This window comes from Erinaceus europaeus, chromosome 1, assembly GCF_950295315.1.
Source record: "Erinaceus europaeus chromosome 1, mEriEur2.1, whole genome shotgun sequence".
In the NCBI taxonomy this organism is placed as follows: Eukaryota; Metazoa; Chordata; class Mammalia; order Eulipotyphla; family Erinaceidae; genus Erinaceus; species Erinaceus europaeus.
In genome coordinates, this window is record NC_080162.1 from 66,162,645 (window position 1) to 66,182,777 (window position 20,133).

Sequence of the window (20,133 nt, forward strand, 5' to 3'; positions counted from 1 at the left end):
AGGCATGAATCTGGTTAGTTTCATGGCATAAAGTTCTCTCAGGAGATAATGTCAACTGAAACAAAACAGGCCAAGATCAATCTATACACTATCCAAATTTAATTAAGAATAAGCAAGTTGAAGCTTCACTGACTGCAACTCAGACTGAGTAATTCTTACTAGATGATCGCAAATGATATAGAATCTTTCTGCTATAGTGTACTCTTGGTATCTGGAGGCTATCATGCTATCTCTGTCCAAGAGTCATTTTTTACTAAGTTATTTTTACCAAAGCCTAAGATCCCAGGCCAATGCTGAATCTCATATCAACAGAACATATATTTATACTTGGAGGGAAAGCACTACTTAAGAACTCTTGTCAGATGACTGAACCCTGAGAATTCTCTTAGACCATGAATATCTAGTACCTGGATTTCTCTTTGCATTATATATGTCATACTGTTAATCTGCCCTGTGACACAAACTACTCACTCCTGGGCAACAGGCTTACAAGGCCATCACAATCTACTGTTAGGAGCTGAGTGGTTGAGTACACATGTACCATGTGCAAGTACCTGGGTTCAAGCCCCTGGTTCTCACTTGCAAGAGGGAAGCTTCAGAAGCAGTAAATGCTGTAGGTGTCTCTTTCTTCTTCTATTTCTCTCTGTCTCTATCTGATTAAAAAGAAAAACACAGGAAAGGAAATATTTTATTTATCACATATCAGACAGAAATAAAGTTTAATATGAGATAATGATAAAAAGAAAGAAAGAGAAGCCATAGAATCACTATGGTACATGCGACACCAAGGAATAAACAGTTCCTTGGATACAAAAGTCTGATTCTCTACCAGTTGGAGTATTTCCTTCCCTGACCACAACCAATTGATATTCTAGTCTTTTCAAGGTTCTTAGTTAGAAATATGCCTTACAGAAAGTATTCTGGAATGAATGTATTTTTGCCTTCAAATCTGTGTTTTAGTATTTCTCTACTAAATGATTAAAAGCCGTGTCAAGCTTAAGTTAGGACCAAACTAGGAAATACATTTTTCCTCCCTTATCATAATATTATAATACATGCAGTACATACTGTCAGTTAACTTGATTTTTAATCTAAAGTTTTCACCTACCTTGAGAAAATTCAGCAATTCATTTTTCTGAAGATGGTATTAAGGGATTTAAAACTTTGTAATAGATGAAAAAAATCTAGATAATTAAGCTGGGTTATAAACGAACAAAAGTCCACTAAGGAATGAGTTCAGTTATACAGAAATTCCACTGGCCTGAAGATACTAGAAACAGATACATTCTAGAATACCTGAAAACTTCAAAAGCAGTATGTTGTAAAGACATGTTTCTGTTTCACAAACCCAAAAGTACAAGTCTGCTTAAGGGTAAAGCCACTGGGGAGCAACTCGAGTTCTCGGAGATGTTTTGTAGGAAAGGAAAGAAATGACATTTTCATTTCTGTCCATTGGGATGTAGAGGTTTGTGACAGAGACTGGAAAATAACTATAAATTCATACCTGTGAGGTAGGTGTTGTGAGAGGAATTAATGAAATAGTGAGAAAGGGGCTGAGACATATCTTCATTCAAATCCAGTTTCTCAGGTGAAACAACTCCATTTTCTTCTCCACTTAGATAGCGCATAAATCCATCCACTGATATCTGCCCTGGAAGGAATGAAGAAGTAAGAAAAGATGTGAATATAGTCTTTTTTATGGGATATTGGGATACAGTTATTTTAATCCCCCCAAAAAATTTCTGGACGGCATACATGGGGGAAGACATGTAGCCACACGGCATTTTTTTAAATATTTATTTATTCCCTTTTGTTGTCGTAGTTATTATTGATGTCATTGTTGTTGGATAGGACAGAGAGGAATGGAGAGAGGAGGGGAAGACAGAGAGGGGGAGAGAAATATAGACACCTGCAGACTTGCTTCACCGCCTGTGAAGCGACTTCCCTGCAGGTGGGGAGCCGCTGGCTCGAACCGGGATCCTTAGCCTTCCGCTTTGCGCCAAGTGCGCTTAAGCCGCTGTGCTATCCCCCAACTCCTGATGATGGCATTTTAATAGCAACAAAAGTAATCTAGGATCATGCTATTTCACTATGATTATTTCCAAATGCCACAGGTAACAAAGAAAAACTGTAGGTACAAGAGTCTCACTGACTTTCAAAAGATTTGAATATTTAAGTACCACCTCCTGTTTTTAGCTACATATACTCAAACAAACAAAACAGAGGAGTTCAGTTCTGGTTTATTGGTTGAGCTAGGGATTGAACCTGCCACCTCACCCCCCCACCCCCACCCCGGCTCCACGAGAATGAAAGTCTGTTGCATAAACCACTGTTATTTTCCCTGGCACCTCATGTTGTTTACAAACATAATAAGGCTGGATACCAAAATGTTACTAGAGTCTACTATTTGAGTAATAGATTTAAGGGGGTAATTTTCTATTATATATATATTACTTTTATAATAAAAGCTATTTAAAGGCCATTTTATTTTCTATATTTATTTATTTGTTTATGCCTCCAGAGGCTATTTTTCCCCTTTTGTTGCCCTTGTTGTTTATCATTGTTGTTGTTACTAGTATTGTGGTTATTGTTGTCATTGCTGTTGGATAGGACAGAGAAAAATCAAGAAAGAAGAGGAAGACAGAGATGGGGAAAGACAACTGCAGACCTGCTTCACTGCCTGTGAAGCAACTTCCATGTAGGTGGGGAGCTGGGGGCTCGAACTGGGATCCTTACGATGGTCCTTGGTCCTTGGTCTTTGGGCCATATGAGCTTAACCTGCTGCTCTACCACTGGCCCCCCAGGCAGTTTTATTTTTTAAAAGAAAACAAAGTGTTTTCAAATAATGACTTTTTAATGAAAAAGAAAAAGATTACAAAGAGTATCTCCTAAGAATTAGAAATTGAATGTTCAGGTAAATGCAGTCATCTTCTTATTTAGAATGACATTACTTCAAATGGAAGAAATATGACTCATATTTTAGTTCACTCTGATTCCATTTAGATATTGTTCTTTTGTTGCAACCTTTCTAATGTAATTAGTGCTAAAAACTGGATAAATTATTTTTCTTCATTATACTGTTCTTTATAGACTATAGATAGAGGGTCAACCCAGGTATTTTTTTCCATTATCACAGTTTGTTTTTCAGCCTTAACCATGAAGACTATATAAAAAAAAAAAAAATAGAAGATGGAGACTCCTAAGCAGCTGCTGGCTTGAGCTCTGAGGACAACTGCTACAAAGCATCAGTTCCTGGCCTTCAGCAGGAACTCTCGATCGCACTCTGTCATTTCACAAACATCTCATAAAAACTGCAGCAAAGGTGGGCGCGAGGAATAACATCATTGCAAGACTGGCCAGCTCCTCATGGGGCGCGAGCGCTTCCACACTACGATCATCATCTCTGGCATTATGCTATTCCACTGCAGAATACTGTGCCCCAGAATGGTTCCGTAGCCCCCATGTCCACTTGGTCGATTCCAAATTATATTCCTCCATGAGGATAATTTCTGGAACCATCCGTTCCACCCCGGTTCCATGGCTGCCAGTTCTTAGCAACATCGCCCCGCCTGATATTCGTCGGGATGCGGCATCATCTAAGTTCATTTCCCACGTCTACGCTCCACCGGACCTGCCAATATACGCGGAGATCTTCGCCCACCCTGTCCAACGCTTGACATCTCGTCACCCAATCTGGTCTCCTATGCCTACACTGAACTTCTCTGTTCCAGTCTCTTGGAAACAGAGTTGGCAATCAGCTGAGGTAAAGAACAAACACCTCATCACAGACCCCTGCAAGCGTCAACCCGGCGTTGACCTAGCACGTTATGATTGGGCCCTCCTCAATCGCTATCGAACAGGCCATGGCCGGTGCGCCACTATGTTCCACCGCTGGGGAGCCAGAGACGACCCGAACTGCCCCTACGGCTCCAGACAGACTATGACCCACATAGTCAACGACTGCCACCTCTCCAGATTCAAAGGAGGTCTCGAAACTTTACATCAGGCTCAACCTGACACTGTTGACTGGCTACGGAAGAAGGGCAAACGCTAGAAGAAGAAGAAGCAGGACTGTGAACAAGACATTCGAAGTGTGACATCAAGGAGGTGACTATAACTCAATTTGGGTTAGAAATTAGAGCAAAAAGAAAGGAAATTTTTAAAATTATTTCTTTCCCTCCCTCCTCCCATAGCCAGACCCCAGGAGTAGGGAGCTGCTGCTAGCAGGCTTCCCGCTGACCTTTTTTGTTTACCAAGATTCCTGGCTCACCAGAGGTGCCATTACAACCCTGTTCCTTTCTGAATACCTTGGCTATCTTTTTTCCCTCTGAGTAAGGGACTTAGGCCCAACTGCAGTGACAAATAACTGGGAAAGACTGCCTGGAAGGTTTCTTTTTCTCTGTTTTTTTCTTTTTTCCTTTTTTCTTTTTCAATCAGTTGTCTAGACTCAATGTGCCTGAGCTAACAGGGAGCTGTCCAAGCTGCAGACCCACTGCTAAGGCTTTTTACTCTGTTCTACTTTATTGTTACTGTCATATATATATGTGGTGTGTGTGTGTGTGTGTGTGTGTGTGTATTCCTTTGCCCCTCTCCCTCAGGTTGACCAAAATTAATTCTTAGTATATTTTCCATTGCTAGGTGACTGGATGTCTTATCCATTGTGAGAGGAACTTGTCAAACTCTTAATACCTCCTCTATCCACTCTCCCCCTTCTCCCTTCTCCTAGTTAATTAAAACAAACAAACAAATTCCTTTCACTGCTTTTTTTTTTTTACTGTTTTTTTTCTTTTTTCTTTTTTCTCCTTTTTCCCCCTGTCTCCCTTTCTTCCTTCCTCCTGCTTCCTGAATTTACTGATACTTGTTTGTGAATTATTTCAGGGAAGAAATCTAACTCAGAGTGGACTCTCTTCATGTGTCTCTGCTCTACTTCCCTTTCTCCACTTGCTACCTCTAGAATTTACAGTGGATAGTAGATTTGCATAACTGTATATTCCTGCTATCCCTTTTTTCCTTTTCCTTTCTCTTTCTTTTTCATTTGGATTTGGTTGCTATTTTTTCATGGACTGGAGACATTGTTGGGCTAACTGGTATTGGTTAAACTGCTTCAATCCTTGCTTCAGTTACTATTGTTGTAATTTCTGAGGTTGGTGACTGCATTTGTAATAATGGTATTTAGTATAGTTTGGTTTATACTCAAAACACAACAACTGAGGAACAACAGAACATAAAAATAAGAAACACATTAATAAAAAAATGGGTAAAGAGCAAATAAAACTGCTACTACAAAGAATGCAGACAAAAGACCAGAAGAAACTACAAATCAGCAAGAAGTAACCATAGATAAGAAAAGTATGCAAGCAATAATAAACTTATTAATAATAGAAATGAAAACAACTTTGGAGGAAAGGAATAGCAGTAGTAAGGAAACAACAGATGAGACCCTCAAGGAAAATACTAACTACATTGAGGCAATTAGAGAACTGAAAGCTGAAATAGCTGAACTGAAAAAGCTGAGGGAAGGGAAGGGAAAGCAGACTAACAGAAGCAGAAAACAGAATTATCCAGACAGAGGATGAGCTAGAGAAAACTAAGAAAGAGGTAAAAGAGCTCTCAAAAGGAGTAACATTCATATAATTGGCCTGCCAGAGGAAGAAAGAGAGTAAGGGGAAGTAAACATTCTAGAGGAAATTACAGAAGAAAAATTCCCAGACCTGAGCAACAGAAAGGACATTAAGATTCAAGAGGCCCAGAGAGCCCCAAACAGAATCATTCCAGACCTAAAGACACCAAGACACATCATAGTTACAATGAAAAGAAGTAAGGATAAAGAAAGGCTCCTAAAGGCTGCAAGAGAGAAACAAAAAGTCACATACAGGGGAAAACCAGTAAGACTATCAGCAGACATCTCCACTCAAACTCTAAAAGACAGAATCGAATGGCAAGATATCTATCAATCCCTGAATGAAAGAGGGTTTCAACCAAGGATAATATAACCTGCTAGACTTTCATTCAACCTAGATGGAGGGACAAAACCTTTTTAGACAGACAACAGTTAAAGGAGGCAACCATCACCAAGCCTGCCCTGAAAGAGGTTCTAAAAGACCTCTTATAAACAAGACCATCACTATAATTCTTGCAATATATCAGAGAAATAAAAAATGTTGAATAATGGCACTACAATACATTAAATCCATAATATAAGTAAATGTCAATGGCTTAAGCTCACCCATCAAAAGGCACAGAATGGGAGGATGGATCAGAAAACATAACCCAACCATATGCTGCTGCAAGAATCCCATCTGACCCAATAAGATAAACACAGACTTAAATTGAAAGGATGGAAAACTATCACACAGGCTAATGGACCACAAAAAAAGGTAGGAACAGCCATTCTCATCTCTGACACAATAGATTTTAAATTACATAAAGTAATAAAAGTTAGGCAAGGTAATTACATAATGATTAGAGGATGAATCAACCAAGAAGACTTAACAATTATTAACATCTATGCACCCAATGAGGGACCATATAAATACATCAAGCACCTACTCAAAGAACTTCAAAAATATATCAATAGTAATACAATAATAGTGGGAGACTTTAACACCCCATTCTCACATTAGATCAACAAAGCAGAGACTCAACAAAGAAACAAGAGAATTAAATGAAGAGATGGATAGATTAGACCTCTGGGACATTTTCAGAGTTCTTCACCCCCAATAACTGGAATACACATTCTTTTCAAATCCACACACCTACTCAAGGATAGACCACATGTTAGGACACAAAGACAGCATCAACAAATTCAAGAGCACTGAAATCATCACAAGTATCTTCTCAGACCACAGTGGAGTAAAGCTAACATTTACCAACAAACAGAAAATTATTAAAAGACAGAATTTGGAAACTAAACAACATGCTCATTAAGAACCACTGGGTCGGAGCAACACTCAAGCAAGAAATTCAAATGTTCCTGGAAACAAATGAAAATGAAGACACAACCTATCAAAATATTTGGGACACAGCTAAATCAGTATTGAGAGGGAAACTCAGAGCCATACAATCACATATTAAACAACAAGAAAAAGCGCAAATAAATGACCTTACTGCACACCTCAAGGACTTAGCGGAAAAGGAACAAAGGAGCCCTAAAGCTACCAGAAGGACAGAAATCACTAAAATTAGAGCAAAAATAAACAACATCGAAAATAAGAGAACCATACAAAAGATCAATGAATCCAAATGTTAGTTCTTTGAAATATTAAACAAAATTGACAAACCCTTACCAGAATCACTAAACAAAAAGGGGAGAAGACTAAAATTCATAGAATTTCAAATGATAGAGGAGATATCGCAACTGACACCATAGAAATTTAAAAAAATCATGTGAAACTTCTATGAAGAACTATATGCCACCAAGCTAGAAAATTTGGAAGAAATGGAAGAATTCTTAGAAACATATGCCCTTCCAAAACTGAACCAAGAAGAACTACAAAACCTAAATGCACCAATCACAGACAAAGAAATTGAAAGTGTTATTAAAAATCTCCCCAACAACAAAAGTCCTGGACCAGATGGCTTCACAAACGAATTCTACAAAATCTTCAGGAAACAGTTAATACCCATACTTCCAAAGCTTTTCAGTAAGATGGAATAAACAGGAACACTCCCTTCCACCTTCTATGAAGCCAACGTTACCCAGATACCAAAAGCAGATAAGACACAACAAAAAAGGAAAACTACATACCAATCTCACTGATGAACATAGACGCCAAAATATTAAATAAGATCTTGGCCAACTGGATACAGCAGTATATCAAAAAGATTGTTCATCATGACCAAGTGGGATTTATCCCAGGAAAGCAAGGCTCATTCAACATACATAAGTCAATCAATGTCATTCACCACATCAATAAAAACAAAGCCAAAAACCACATGATTATCTCAATAGATGCAGAGAAAGCCTTTGACAAAATCCAGCACCCATTCATGCTCAAATCTCTACAAAAAATGGGAATATACAGGAAATTTCTCAAGATAGTGGAATCCATATATAGCAAACCTACAGCCAACATCATACTTAATGGACAGAAGCTGAAAGCATTTCCCCTCAGATCGGGGACTAGATAGGGCTGTCCACTATCACCATTACTCTTCAACATAGTATTGGAAGTTCTTGCCATAGCAATCAGGCAAGAGAAAAGAATCAAAGGAATACAGATTGGAAGGGAAGAAATCAAACTCTCACTATTTGCAGATGATACGATAGTATACATAGAAAAACCTAAAGAATCCAGTAGACAACTACTGGAAGTTATTAAGCAATATAGCAAGGTGTCAGGCTACAAAATCAATGTACAAAAATCAATGGCATTTCTCTATGCAAATACTAAAACTGAAGAAGACATCCAGAAATCACTCCCATTCACTGTTGCAGCAAAATCAATAAAATACCTAGGAGTAAAACTGACCAAAGAAGTGAAAGACTTGTATACTGAAAACTATGAGTCACTAGTCAAGGAAATAGAAACTGACACCAAAAAATGGAAAGACATCCCATACTCATGGATCAAAAGAATAAATATCATCAAAATGAATATTCTCCCCAGAGCCATATACAAATTTAACGCAATACCCATCAAAGTTACACCAAGCTTCTTTAAGAGAATGAAACAAAAACTACAATAATTTATCTGGGACCAGAAAACACCTAGAATTGCCAAAACAATCTTGAGGAAAAGAAACATAAATGGAGGCATCACATTCCCAGATCTCAAACTATATTATAAGGCCATTATCATCAAAACAGCCTGGTACTGGAACAAAAGTAGGCACACAGACCAGTGGAACAGAATTGAAAGCCCAGACCTAAACCCCCAAGCCAATAAATGGTGCTGGGAAAACTGGGTTGTAACATGCAGAAGAATGACATTAAACCACCTTATCTCTCCAGAAACAAAAATCAACTCCAAATGGATCAAGGACCTGGATATTAGACCGGAAACTATCAAATACCTAGAGGAAAACATTGGTGGAACGCTTTACCACCTAAACCTCAAGGGCATCTTTGATGAAACAAACCCAATTGCAAGGAAGACTAAAGCAGAAACAAACCAATAGGACTACATAAAATTGAAAAGCTTCTGCACAGCCAAAAAAACTATCACACAAACAAACAGACCCCTCACAGAATGGGAGAAGATCTTCACATGCCATACATCAGATAAGAGACTAATCACCAAAATATACATAGAGCTCAGCAACTTAGCAACAAAAAGGCAAATGACCTCATCCAAAAATGGGCAGAGGATATGAATAAAACATTCACTTGAGAGGAGATCCAAAAGACTAACAAACATATGAAAAACTGATTGTCAGATCACTGATTGTCAGAGAGATGCAAATAAAGACAACATTAAGACAACCACCTCACTCCTGTGAGAATGGCATACATCAAAAAGGAAGGCAGCAACAAATGTTGGAGAGGCTGTGGAGACAGAGGAACACTTCTGCACTCCTTGTGGGAATGTAAATTGGTCCAGCCTCTGTGGAGAACAGTCTGGAGAACTCTCACAAGGCTAGATATAGACCTTCCATATATGACCCAGTAATTCCTCTCCTGGGGATATACCCCAAGGATTCCATAATGCCCAATCAAAAAGATATGTGTACACCTATGTTCATAGCAGCACAATTCATAATACCTAAAACCTGGAAGCAACCCAGGTGCCCAACAACAGATGAGTGGCTGAGAAAGCTGTGGTATATATACACAATGGAATACTATGCAGCTATTAAGAACAATGAACCCACCCTATCTGACCCATCTTGGACAGAGCTAGAAGGAATTATGTTAAGTGAGCTAAGTCAGAAAGATAAAGATGAGTATGTGATGATCCCACTCATCAACAGAAGTTGAGAAAGGAGAACAGAAAGGGAAACTAAAACAGGATCTGATTAAATCGAGAGTAGGACAACAAAGTAAAAACCCTGTGGTGAGAGGGAGTGTGGACATTCGGCTTCCCAGGGCAGTGTGGGGGTGGGAGGTAGGGGTGGAGGTGGGTGGGTGAGGTGGGTGGGTGGGGTGGGACACAGTCTTTTGGTGGTGGGAATGGTGTTTATGTACACTCTTATTAAAGTGTAATCATATAAATCACTATACAATTAATATGAGAGGGGAAAAATTGATCATATGTCTAGAACTTTTTAAAACACAGACTGAGTCTTTTTAATACATAGGCTGAGTCTTTGATATGTTGACTCTCTCAAAATCCTAGACCAGGGAGAACAGAAGTAACCAGTGACACCGCTATATGGCTATATACAAGATGCTGGGTCTTATACAGCAAACCCTAACAAAGGGACTTTTCATAGTTAACCTAATCACCAAATAATGTGATGATAACAATAACTATCCATTGTCTTCTTGAACCCTAAGACAGCAGGAACCTCACATTTCCACTATAGCCTATATTTCCCCCAGTCCTGGAACCTTAGGGTGGGGCTCACTTTCCCGCATGCTTCTCTCAATTCTTATCAAATAATATTGCATCCGCCGATCACAACCTAATCAAAGCAACAAGTGCCACCTCAGCATGCTTCAATTCAGACTGTGTCCAGAGACTTCAGGTGTGGAATGACAACCCTTTAGCTTCATCACTCGGGTGGAACCTTTCCTTTCATAGTATTCTCTAATTCCATTCCAGGTGGTCCACTACCCAATAAAGTCCCCAAACCTAGATATAGACCAGGTCTCCTGAGATAGAGCATATGTTCACATGTGTCCATAAACCAGGGAAAAATATATACCTGAAAGCAGAAGTACACAAAAGTCTGCAGAGGGTACCCCCCCAACACTTCATCTGCACTATTCCAGCCTTTAGGTCCATGACTGTTCAACAATTTGTTTGGCTTTGTATGTTAACTCTCTTTTCAGTCACCAGGTTCCAGATGCCAGTATGATGCTGACCAGACTTCCCTGGATTGACGACCCCACCAATGTGTCCTGGAGCTCTGCTTCCCCAGAGCCCTACCCTACTAGGGAAAGAGAGAGGCAGACTGGGAGTATGGATCGACCAATCAATGCCCATGTTCAGCGGGGAAGCAATTACAGAAGCCAGAAGTTCCACCTTCTGCAACCCACAAGACCCTGCGTCCATACTCCCAAAGGGATAGAGAATAGGAAAGCTATCAGGGGAGGGGATGGGATATGGAGACAGGGTGTTGGGAATTGTGTGGAGTTGTGCCCCTCCTATCCTATGGTTTTGTTAATGTCTCCTTTCTTAATAAATAAAAAAATAAAAATAAATAAATTAAATAAATAAAAACATTTGTAAGCATTTATGACCTTGCCAACAAATGTCAGGGAATATTATTTCTTTTTTCCTTGCTGGGACATTTTTACAGTAATATAAGAGTGGTATGTTTTCATGGAAGAAAAACAAGGAGATAAGCAGCTTAGAGAAAAGTTCTTTTCTCAACTTTCTTCTATTAGACAACTATTACAATTTTTCATACTTCCAGAAAAATGTGTAAATAATTCTTTTACAAAAATGTAATAATATGTATATATATATATACTCTTTGAATAAATTGAACAATATACTATGAACATTGTTTTGTGAAAATATAGATATATATTCCACTACACTGTTTAAATATCACTTTCATATTTTCTATCCTGAAAGTATGGAACTAGATCATGACTAACTAATATTACATACTACTAAGTATTAAATTTTCCCTCATTTTCATGAGTATAATACATATGGCTATATTCTATACTTTGTTGTTATACATATATATGTTATGTGTTATAGCATTATAAATGTCATATGTTAATTTGTCATAAATTACAAATGTTGTGCATTTCAACATTACAATGTTATACATGTACAATGCTGTACATTTATATGTACAGTTAGATCTTTGTACAAATATTCAATTATTCAGCATGAATTCTCACAAATAGACCAAGAGAATGAAAGGAGATCTTTACATGCCACATATAAGACAAAAAGTTAACAACCAAAATCTATGAAGAGTTCACCAAACTCAGCCAAAAAATAAATACAAAAATGAAGAGAGGATATGAACAAAAAGAACATTCACCAAAGAAAAGATCCAAAAGGCCAACAGACATATGAAGAAATGTTCCAAATCATTGATTATCAGAGAAAAGCAAATAAATACAACATTGAATAATGAGATACCCCTTTATACCTGTGAGAATGTCAGACATTAGAAAGGATAGTAATAACAGATGTTGGTGAAGATGTGGAGAAAAAGAAACCCTTCTACTTTGTTGGTGGGAAAGCAAAATCCTGTGGAAAGTGGTCTGGAGACTTCCCAGAACATTAGAAATAGACTTACCTTATGACCAGGAAATTCTTCTCTTGATAATATAATCAAATAAAAAAGAAAAAAACAACATCTGAAGAGATCTATGTATACCTATATTCTTAGCAGCTGAGTGTATCAGCCCAGTCTTAGAAACAACCCAGATTTCCAATGGCAGCTGAGTGGCTAAGAAAGTTGTTGTATATATACACAAGCACATATAACTCAACAGTTAAAAATGATGTCATCATATTATTTGCTTCATCCTGGCTGGAACTTGAAGGCATTATATTAAGTAAGAAAAGTAAAAAGAGAAGGACCAATACCAGATGATCTTAATTACAGATAGAATATAAAAAACAAACCAGAAAAGAAAAACACAAGGCAAACCTTGGAATGGGCAGGATGTACTGATATTTTACTGTTCTACCAAAGATTATTCTTTCTATCCATACATTAAATAAATAAAATGTAAAAATTTAAAAAATGTTATTCTTTTTTTTAAAAAAAAGGGGGTTTTGAGGTATTGATGTGCCCATATACCAACAATCCTCTAAATCACTAACTCCTTAGTAAAATGGAAGAAAAAAAAAAAGACTATGTTGACATTTTAGGCGTTTAGTACTTAGTACACATGAGCAGTTTGTTTTCTGTTAAAGCTCTGACATTTTTCTTCTTTTTATCCCTATATCAAATCCATAGGTAAAGACACAATATGTAGTGATTCTCACTGTTAATAATTTGAGCATTTTTTTTAATGTTTGATACTAAAAGTTATGCACTTTCAAAAAGATAAGTTAGTATTGATGTTTGCCATAGTGTGAAAATTTCACATCTAATATATTTCCAAAATAACCGATGGTGCTTTTCTGAGTTCTGGGAATATTATAGTTGAATTATCTTTAATCTCTTCTTGTAATAAATGAAGATCTTGGCTAGCAGTTCTTGGTGAAAGGAACTGACTTTTGAAAAAAAAACATTTCTCCTATGAACATTGAAATTGAAACAATTATTTATACTGTGAACTCCCAAGAAACCAATGATAATAATGATAGTTTAAATTATGAAAAAATAATTAAGTGCTATGAAAATCTTATGCACTAGAAATAAGAAATGTGACACAGTTCCTCATATTAGTATGCTTGTGGGAGCATTTTTTAATAGACGGTATAGTTTAAATTTACAAATAACCACTTAAGAAAGTGGCTATGCTGTCACTGATGAGAATACATTGGCTACTGCCTTTGAAGCCTTCCTTTAAAAATTCATTTATTGTAGGATGCATATATATTTTTCAGAATGGTTTAGATTTGGAAACCAAACCAACATCAATGCCACTTAGGGTCAAAGCTGTTTCAATAGAGGACTTTAAAAGTATTTAAGAGTATTAAATTCATTTTGGAGCACTAAGTTCATTTAGAGGCAAATTAAATAGAAAAAGTAAATTTCTTTATATTTCTTTATTTATCGCCTCTGGGGTTATAGCTGGGGCTAGGTGTTGCATATAAATCCACTGCTCCTGTGACCATTGTTTCCATAGGACAGTGAGAAATTGAGAGGCGAGGAGAAGATAGGGGAACAGAAAGATAGAGAACTATAGACCTGCTTCACCACTTGTGAAGCAAACCCACTACAGGTGGGGAGCTGGGGACTGAAACTGGGATCCTTGAACAGGTCCTTGTGCTTTATACTATGTGCGCTTAACCGGGGCACCAACCATTGCCCAGTTCTGGCGAATTTCTTGTTATTTTAGTTTTTCTTTCTTTTCTTTTCTTTTTTTTTTTTTTCTTGTAAGAAGTCCTTGTCAGTTTCTTTTCAAACTAGTTTCCACTGCCCCTTCTTTTTTAAAAAATATTTACTCATTTATTTTCCCTTTTTTTTTTTTACTGTTGTTGTAGTTATTGTTGTTGTTATTGATATCGTCGTTAGATAGGACAGAGAGAGATGGAGAGAGAAGGGGAAGACAGAGAGGGGGAGAGAAAGATAGACACCTCATAGGTGGGGAGCTGGGGGCTCGAACCAGGATCCTTAGGCCAGTACTTGCACTTTGCGCCGCGTGTGCTTAACCCACTGCGCTACTGCGCCAACTCCCAATCCACTTCTTCCCTACTTTCTCTTCCTTCTTCTTTCTCTTTACCTTTCACAAATATAACATAGATCCCTTGAACATTATGCCATGTGAAAAATAAACACACCAAAAGAAGCACAGTAAAGTGGCAGTCTCTGACTTCAAAAAGCTCATAATCTAAGAGGAAGTTCATTCACACGTGTGAAAACCAGGTTTGAGCCCATCTAAAACAGGTTTTCTATTTATATCTATATCGTTCCTGAAATTAAAGCAGTGATTTGTACATTGGTTCATCAGCACTTTTTCATAATGATTTTTATAGTGTCAAATGGAAAATATCACCAAGGACAGCAGAATGATGTTGAATCTTTCATCTAATTAGGTTGAGTAATATGAAATTACTAATGTTTGTCCTTTTTTAACCTATGCTAATAATGTAATTGAACGTATTCTCTAACTGCAGCTATTCCCTAGGGCACATAAGTATATACAAGTGTCTTTAGAGGTCCAAAGGAAGTTAATGAGGACACGTGGAGGAGGAATAGAATAACAAAATTTGCAAGTGTCTACTCCTCTGAGCAACCCCCCCCCCCGAATATCATCTTGTTAACTAAAGCAAATGTGAAAATTGATAACTATCAAGTGTCTAGACAGAGCTAGATTAAGTCAAGAAAGGTCAGTGAAGAAGAAAAGATAAGGGACAGTCAATTTGTTACTTATAAGGTAACAGCTAAGAGGTCAGGGCTGATTTGCAAAATGAGCAGATGTTTTGAGCACAAGGATTTAACCTACAAATGAAGTGTTTATCAGTAAAGCTGTGGAACAAAAAACGGAACCTAAAATGATTTTTCTTCGTTGCATATAACCATAGTTGGTATATTTGCTGTGCTGTTGGCTTAAATGCACCAGCCCATTTCCATCAGTCTTGTGCTGCTGGTATTGCAAAACTGCTTTGAGTTTTGTTTTTTCTGGTAAACTGAGGAGAATAGAAAAATGAAGAATCTTGAGAATTGTGAGGAATAAACACTGTTTTTCTAAACATGTTAGTTATAGCACAAGAAATTCAGTATTCTGTCAGCAGTTTAAGTGATCAAGAGCAAATTCCTCAACCACAGGTTGAGTATGGACTACTGTCTCTTAGCTCAGTTAGATTTATAAAATCAAGTGGTTTACTATATTAAGAATGACTATTAACTAAATTGAAATACAATGTTTCATGTTAGTATAAATTTATGATGTATCTAACCACAATTAAAAGCAATGCTACAATTTCCTGGAATAATGGCGTCTCTTACAATAGGAAGAGAAATTAAATTCAGAAGAATAAAATTAGTTTACAAAGGTTAAAAATAAACTTTTACATATTTCCTTAACAAAATATTGGTATACTCCTGAGTAGACATGTCAATCATATAAAGGAATACAAAGATCTTTGGAATCATATAATTTTTTAATCACTAGAGCCAAATTAGAAGAAATATAAATCCCTCAAAGAATAATAATTTTAAAAATTCTATTTTATTAAAATATAATTCTGTTCTATGAAATTACTCTTCAAACCTTTACCATTCTGGTGGCCACTGAGAAAGAAAACTGGTAGTATAGAAATGAGGCACTTTGACTTTGTTTATTGCGTAGAGTAGGGATTATTGCACATTCACAGTTTCAACCTGCCAAAGCTGTTTATTTTATGAAGATAAAGAGATAAAGAGACTCACAGACACCACAAGACCAGAATTTCCCCTAATGCTGTGGCACTTTCATATGGTGCCAGGACTCTAATCTAAGCCATACATATTTCAAGGTATGTATCCAACCCAGTGAGCTACCTCTCCATCCCCTGAAAAGACCTGACTTTAATAGGGAAGAACAGTCTTAAAAGAAAGACAAGAGAAAAGTAGCATGACAAAACTATGGTCCCCAGTAGGCATTTATATGCCTCATCATTCTTAAGCAATGTCTTTGCTGCAAAGAAAGTTTCAAACATCACCTGGAACTGTACAAAGGCCATGGCAAGCAACTGAACTTCTGCCTCGTTCTGCTCTCTTTCCCTCCTCTGCATACATAATAATGTAGACTCCAAAAGTGTCTCCTGAACATATTAGGAAGACAGAAATGCAAAATTCTGCTATGACAAAGTGACTTTCTAGGGATGCTTTAAAAATGTGAAGTATATGACAGTACATTCTGCTGGATTTATGTTGTACTTATGAGTGCATGCAAAGGTCCTCCACTAGCTACCCATACAACACAGACATCTCCTCTAAGTATTTTAAAGATTTTTAAAAAATATTTATTTATTTATTTATTTATTTATTTATTCCCTTTTGTTGCCCTTGTTGTTTTATTGTAGTTATTATTGTTGTTGTTATTGATGCTGTTGTTAGATAGAACAGAAAGAAATGGAGATAGGAGGGGAAGACAGAGATGGGGAGAGAAAGCCAGACACCTGCAGACCTGCTTCACCGCCTGTGAAGTGACTGTGAGGTTGGGGAGCCAGGGGCTCACACCGGGATCTCTACACTGGTCCTTGTGCTTCGCACCACGTGCGCTTAACCTGCTGCACTACCACCCAACTCCCATCTCCTATAAGTCTTGTGATAACCCACAGACCTCAGGAACCAGTAAGTTTGAAAAGAAATTATATCCAGAAAAGAGAATAATATGTCTTGGTATAAATCATTTGGGGTTCAGATATTTGGGTGTTCTCTCAGTTTCTTGAATAGCTATGTTCTGATATTGCCCATGTATAGAAAATCTTCTGCTATAATTTCTTTGAATGTGGTCTCTACTTTTTTTCACTAGTTTCTCCCTTTGGCGACTGGTAACTTTCATATTCTTCTTTCTCATGGATTCTCTTATTTCGCAGGGAGTTGTTTCATCTTTCCTGAACCTTTCCTGCTATCATCTTTGAATTCATTGTGTTCACAGTATCCTCTAGTTCTGATACTCTCTCATCTGTTTCATTGACTCTACTTCCTAGATTTGTCATTTGAGTTTGATATGTATTCAAAGTGTTCTCCACACCCTATAATTGTTTTATTTTCTTTTCTTGTATATTTTCTATTGCCTTACTGAATCACTTATGTCTTGAATGTTTTTCTATAGATTTTTTTAATTGCTCTCAAACTGAATTTTCTAAGTTCTTTGTCTGATAGATCCTCTGGTCCTTTGTATTCTTGGAGTTCTTCTCCAGCCATTCTTTCTGTGGAGTCATCCATAATAGTATTTTGGGAGGTCGTGTTTTTTCCTATTTGCCCACTAAGCATGGCTTCTATTTTTCAGCCAGCAGATGGCACTGTGGCTCCAGTGCTGTATTTCCTTTCTGTTTGTGGAAGAGGGATGGGTGATAATACTAGTAATGTAATTTGACTCTATTGATATCTGAGAGGTATGGATCTTGCACTCAGATTTGTGGGCTAGGCTTGTAGAAGCTAAGTTGATTCCCACCTCCAGAAGCTGGCTCTGTTTGCTTGTTTGTTTTCTCCATACTTGAAGGAGCAATGCTCGATTTCCTAGCCACTGCCTAGGCATAATTTCCTATGAATCTATGTTGGGGCAGGGATGAACTGTAAGACTTTACTGTTAGTTCTTAGTGGAGTTAATTCTTGATCACACTGTTGAGTCTTTTTGAGAAATCCGGTATCTGATTTTCTAAGGTTACAGGTTAAGAGCTCAGAGATTCTTAGCTCTGTTACGACAATGTGTTCCATTGTGTAGCTGCCAGGATGGTGTTCCAGACAGGCAAATACACACTCTTCCAGACTGGATTCTTCTCTGATCCCCTTTTCTACCCACTAGTCAAATGCACATGCATCTGCCTCTAACTATGTTGATTCTCCAGAAGTCCCAGCTGTAGTTCGGGGAGATTGCTGTATTCATTTGTTCATTTTTAAGTTGTCTTATAGAGCCCCTAAAAGGTCTATGCTGCTCAGTTCTTTATTCAGTCATCAGTTGATAGTCATTTAGGTCAATTTCATGCTTTGCTTATTATTATTGAATAGTACTGCTATGGACATAGAGTTACATATACAAATATCTTTTTATCCTTTTGAATTAGTCTCTCTCCCTATCCTCCCTTCTAATTCCGCTTTCTTTGTTGTTGTTGGGGCTTGGCTTCACCACCTTGGACTAACTTTTTCAGAGAGAAAGAGAGTCAGGGACAGAAAAACAAGAGGAATAGGAAAAAAGACACCGTTGCACTAAATCCTGAGCAATGAGAGCCAAAGCACAAAATGAAAAGGTGACTGCAGGTGAGTTGTCCAACTTTCCTTGTGAGGGTCATGAGATGTGTCCCTCATGACTTCACTAACTAAGCAGAACATACTTCCAGACATGTAATTGTATTTCTCACGTCTGTCATCCTGCTGAAGTTAGAGTTCAAGAACTGCTGAAGAAATTATATCCTTAAATTTAGAAATAAAACATGTAGTTTCTGAAACTAAATTCCTACGCAGCTGAAATAAACTCCACAATAATCCTGATGTAGTTGGAAGTATTTAGCAGGTGGAATATTTACTTCCTCATACTACCCAGATCTTTCTCATCCTTCCCCAGTAGAGGTATCTAACTTTTGTCTCAGAGAAAGATATAAAGGACATCATTTCTGTGTGGTTTTTTATAGATTCATCTACCTAGGTTCATTGTCTTCAATTCTCAGACAAATTTGATGATCTGAAGAAAGAAATGTGGGATCCCTTCCTTCCGTACAGATGCTTTAGAACCATATAAACACCAGTGTTTCTCAGAGGGCAGAAACAGCAAGAGCAGATGTGTCTACAGGTCTAAATGGATGGTCTTGGACCTGTGCCTTAGGGAGCTCCTTCTTGGTACATCCGATATTCAGGCACTAGATAAGGCTTTTAGCAAGTACACTCCATCCTAAGTTATTTCAATACCACGTTTATTTTTAGTGCACCATATTTTCAAATATTGACATAAAACAAAGCCTTATCAAGCCTTTCTTGATATATATATATATATATATATATATATATATATATATATATATATATATCAAATCCTCCTGCTGGCACTCTTATGTCCTGTGCCACTTACTATTTCTCATTTATCACCAGTTGTCATCCTATATCACACTAGTTTGTTAGCTTTGTTCTGACAAGGCTGTAGTTTCTTAAGGAAACAGTATCTCAGTTTAGGTTTCTCCTAAATCATAGCCAGAGAACAAGATTTGGGTGCTGGTTTATTTAGGAGGAGGTCTCTTGAAAATTCTGGTGGGGGAGGAGTCAAAGAAAATGAATTATTGAACAAATCATCTAAAAGTAATTGCCACTAGGAGACATCTAGGAAATGGGGCAGAGCATGTACTTGTGGATTACCAATGTAAGGGGAAATGGAACTAAAGTATTAATACATGAAATCCCATTAGTCACTGGCTAAGGATTTCTAGGGACATTGATTCTTCAGTACTAATGGCCACTGTACCTAGGCACAAGGGGTCTCTGTGAGTCAAAGAAAGCCTCTAGCAAAAAGGCTCATGAATTTAGTGGGAATACCATCTGGCAGTGAGGATTTTTGCCAGTTTATTGCTAATCCTCAGAATACAGACCAGTGCCAGACACTTAATAAATGTTAGCTTACAGAATTATCTATTGGGTTTCACAAATATTAACATTTTTCAAATAAGGTGGTTGCTTTTAAAAATAGATCTTTATATTAATTTAAGATGTATTTACTCATTTTTATGAGAGGAAGAGGAGGAGGAG

The 20,133-nt window shown here is 37.4% G+C and overlaps 1 protein-coding gene across 2 annotated transcripts in view; it reads right to left on the reverse strand.

Moving 5' to 3' along the window:
* The window catches only part of PLCB1 (phospholipase C beta 1), an 805,117-nt gene that overhangs the window by 227,908 nt on the left and 557,076 nt on the right, over positions 1 to 20,133 (reverse strand). For both annotated transcript variants that reach the window (XM_060186536.1, XM_060186537.1), the window contains exon 10: positions 1,505 to 1,651. In XM_060186536.1, the coding sequence (XP_060042519.1) occupies positions 1,505 to 1,651 (147 nt within the window). The remainder of the gene's footprint in view (positions 1 to 1,504; positions 1,652 to 20,133) is intronic.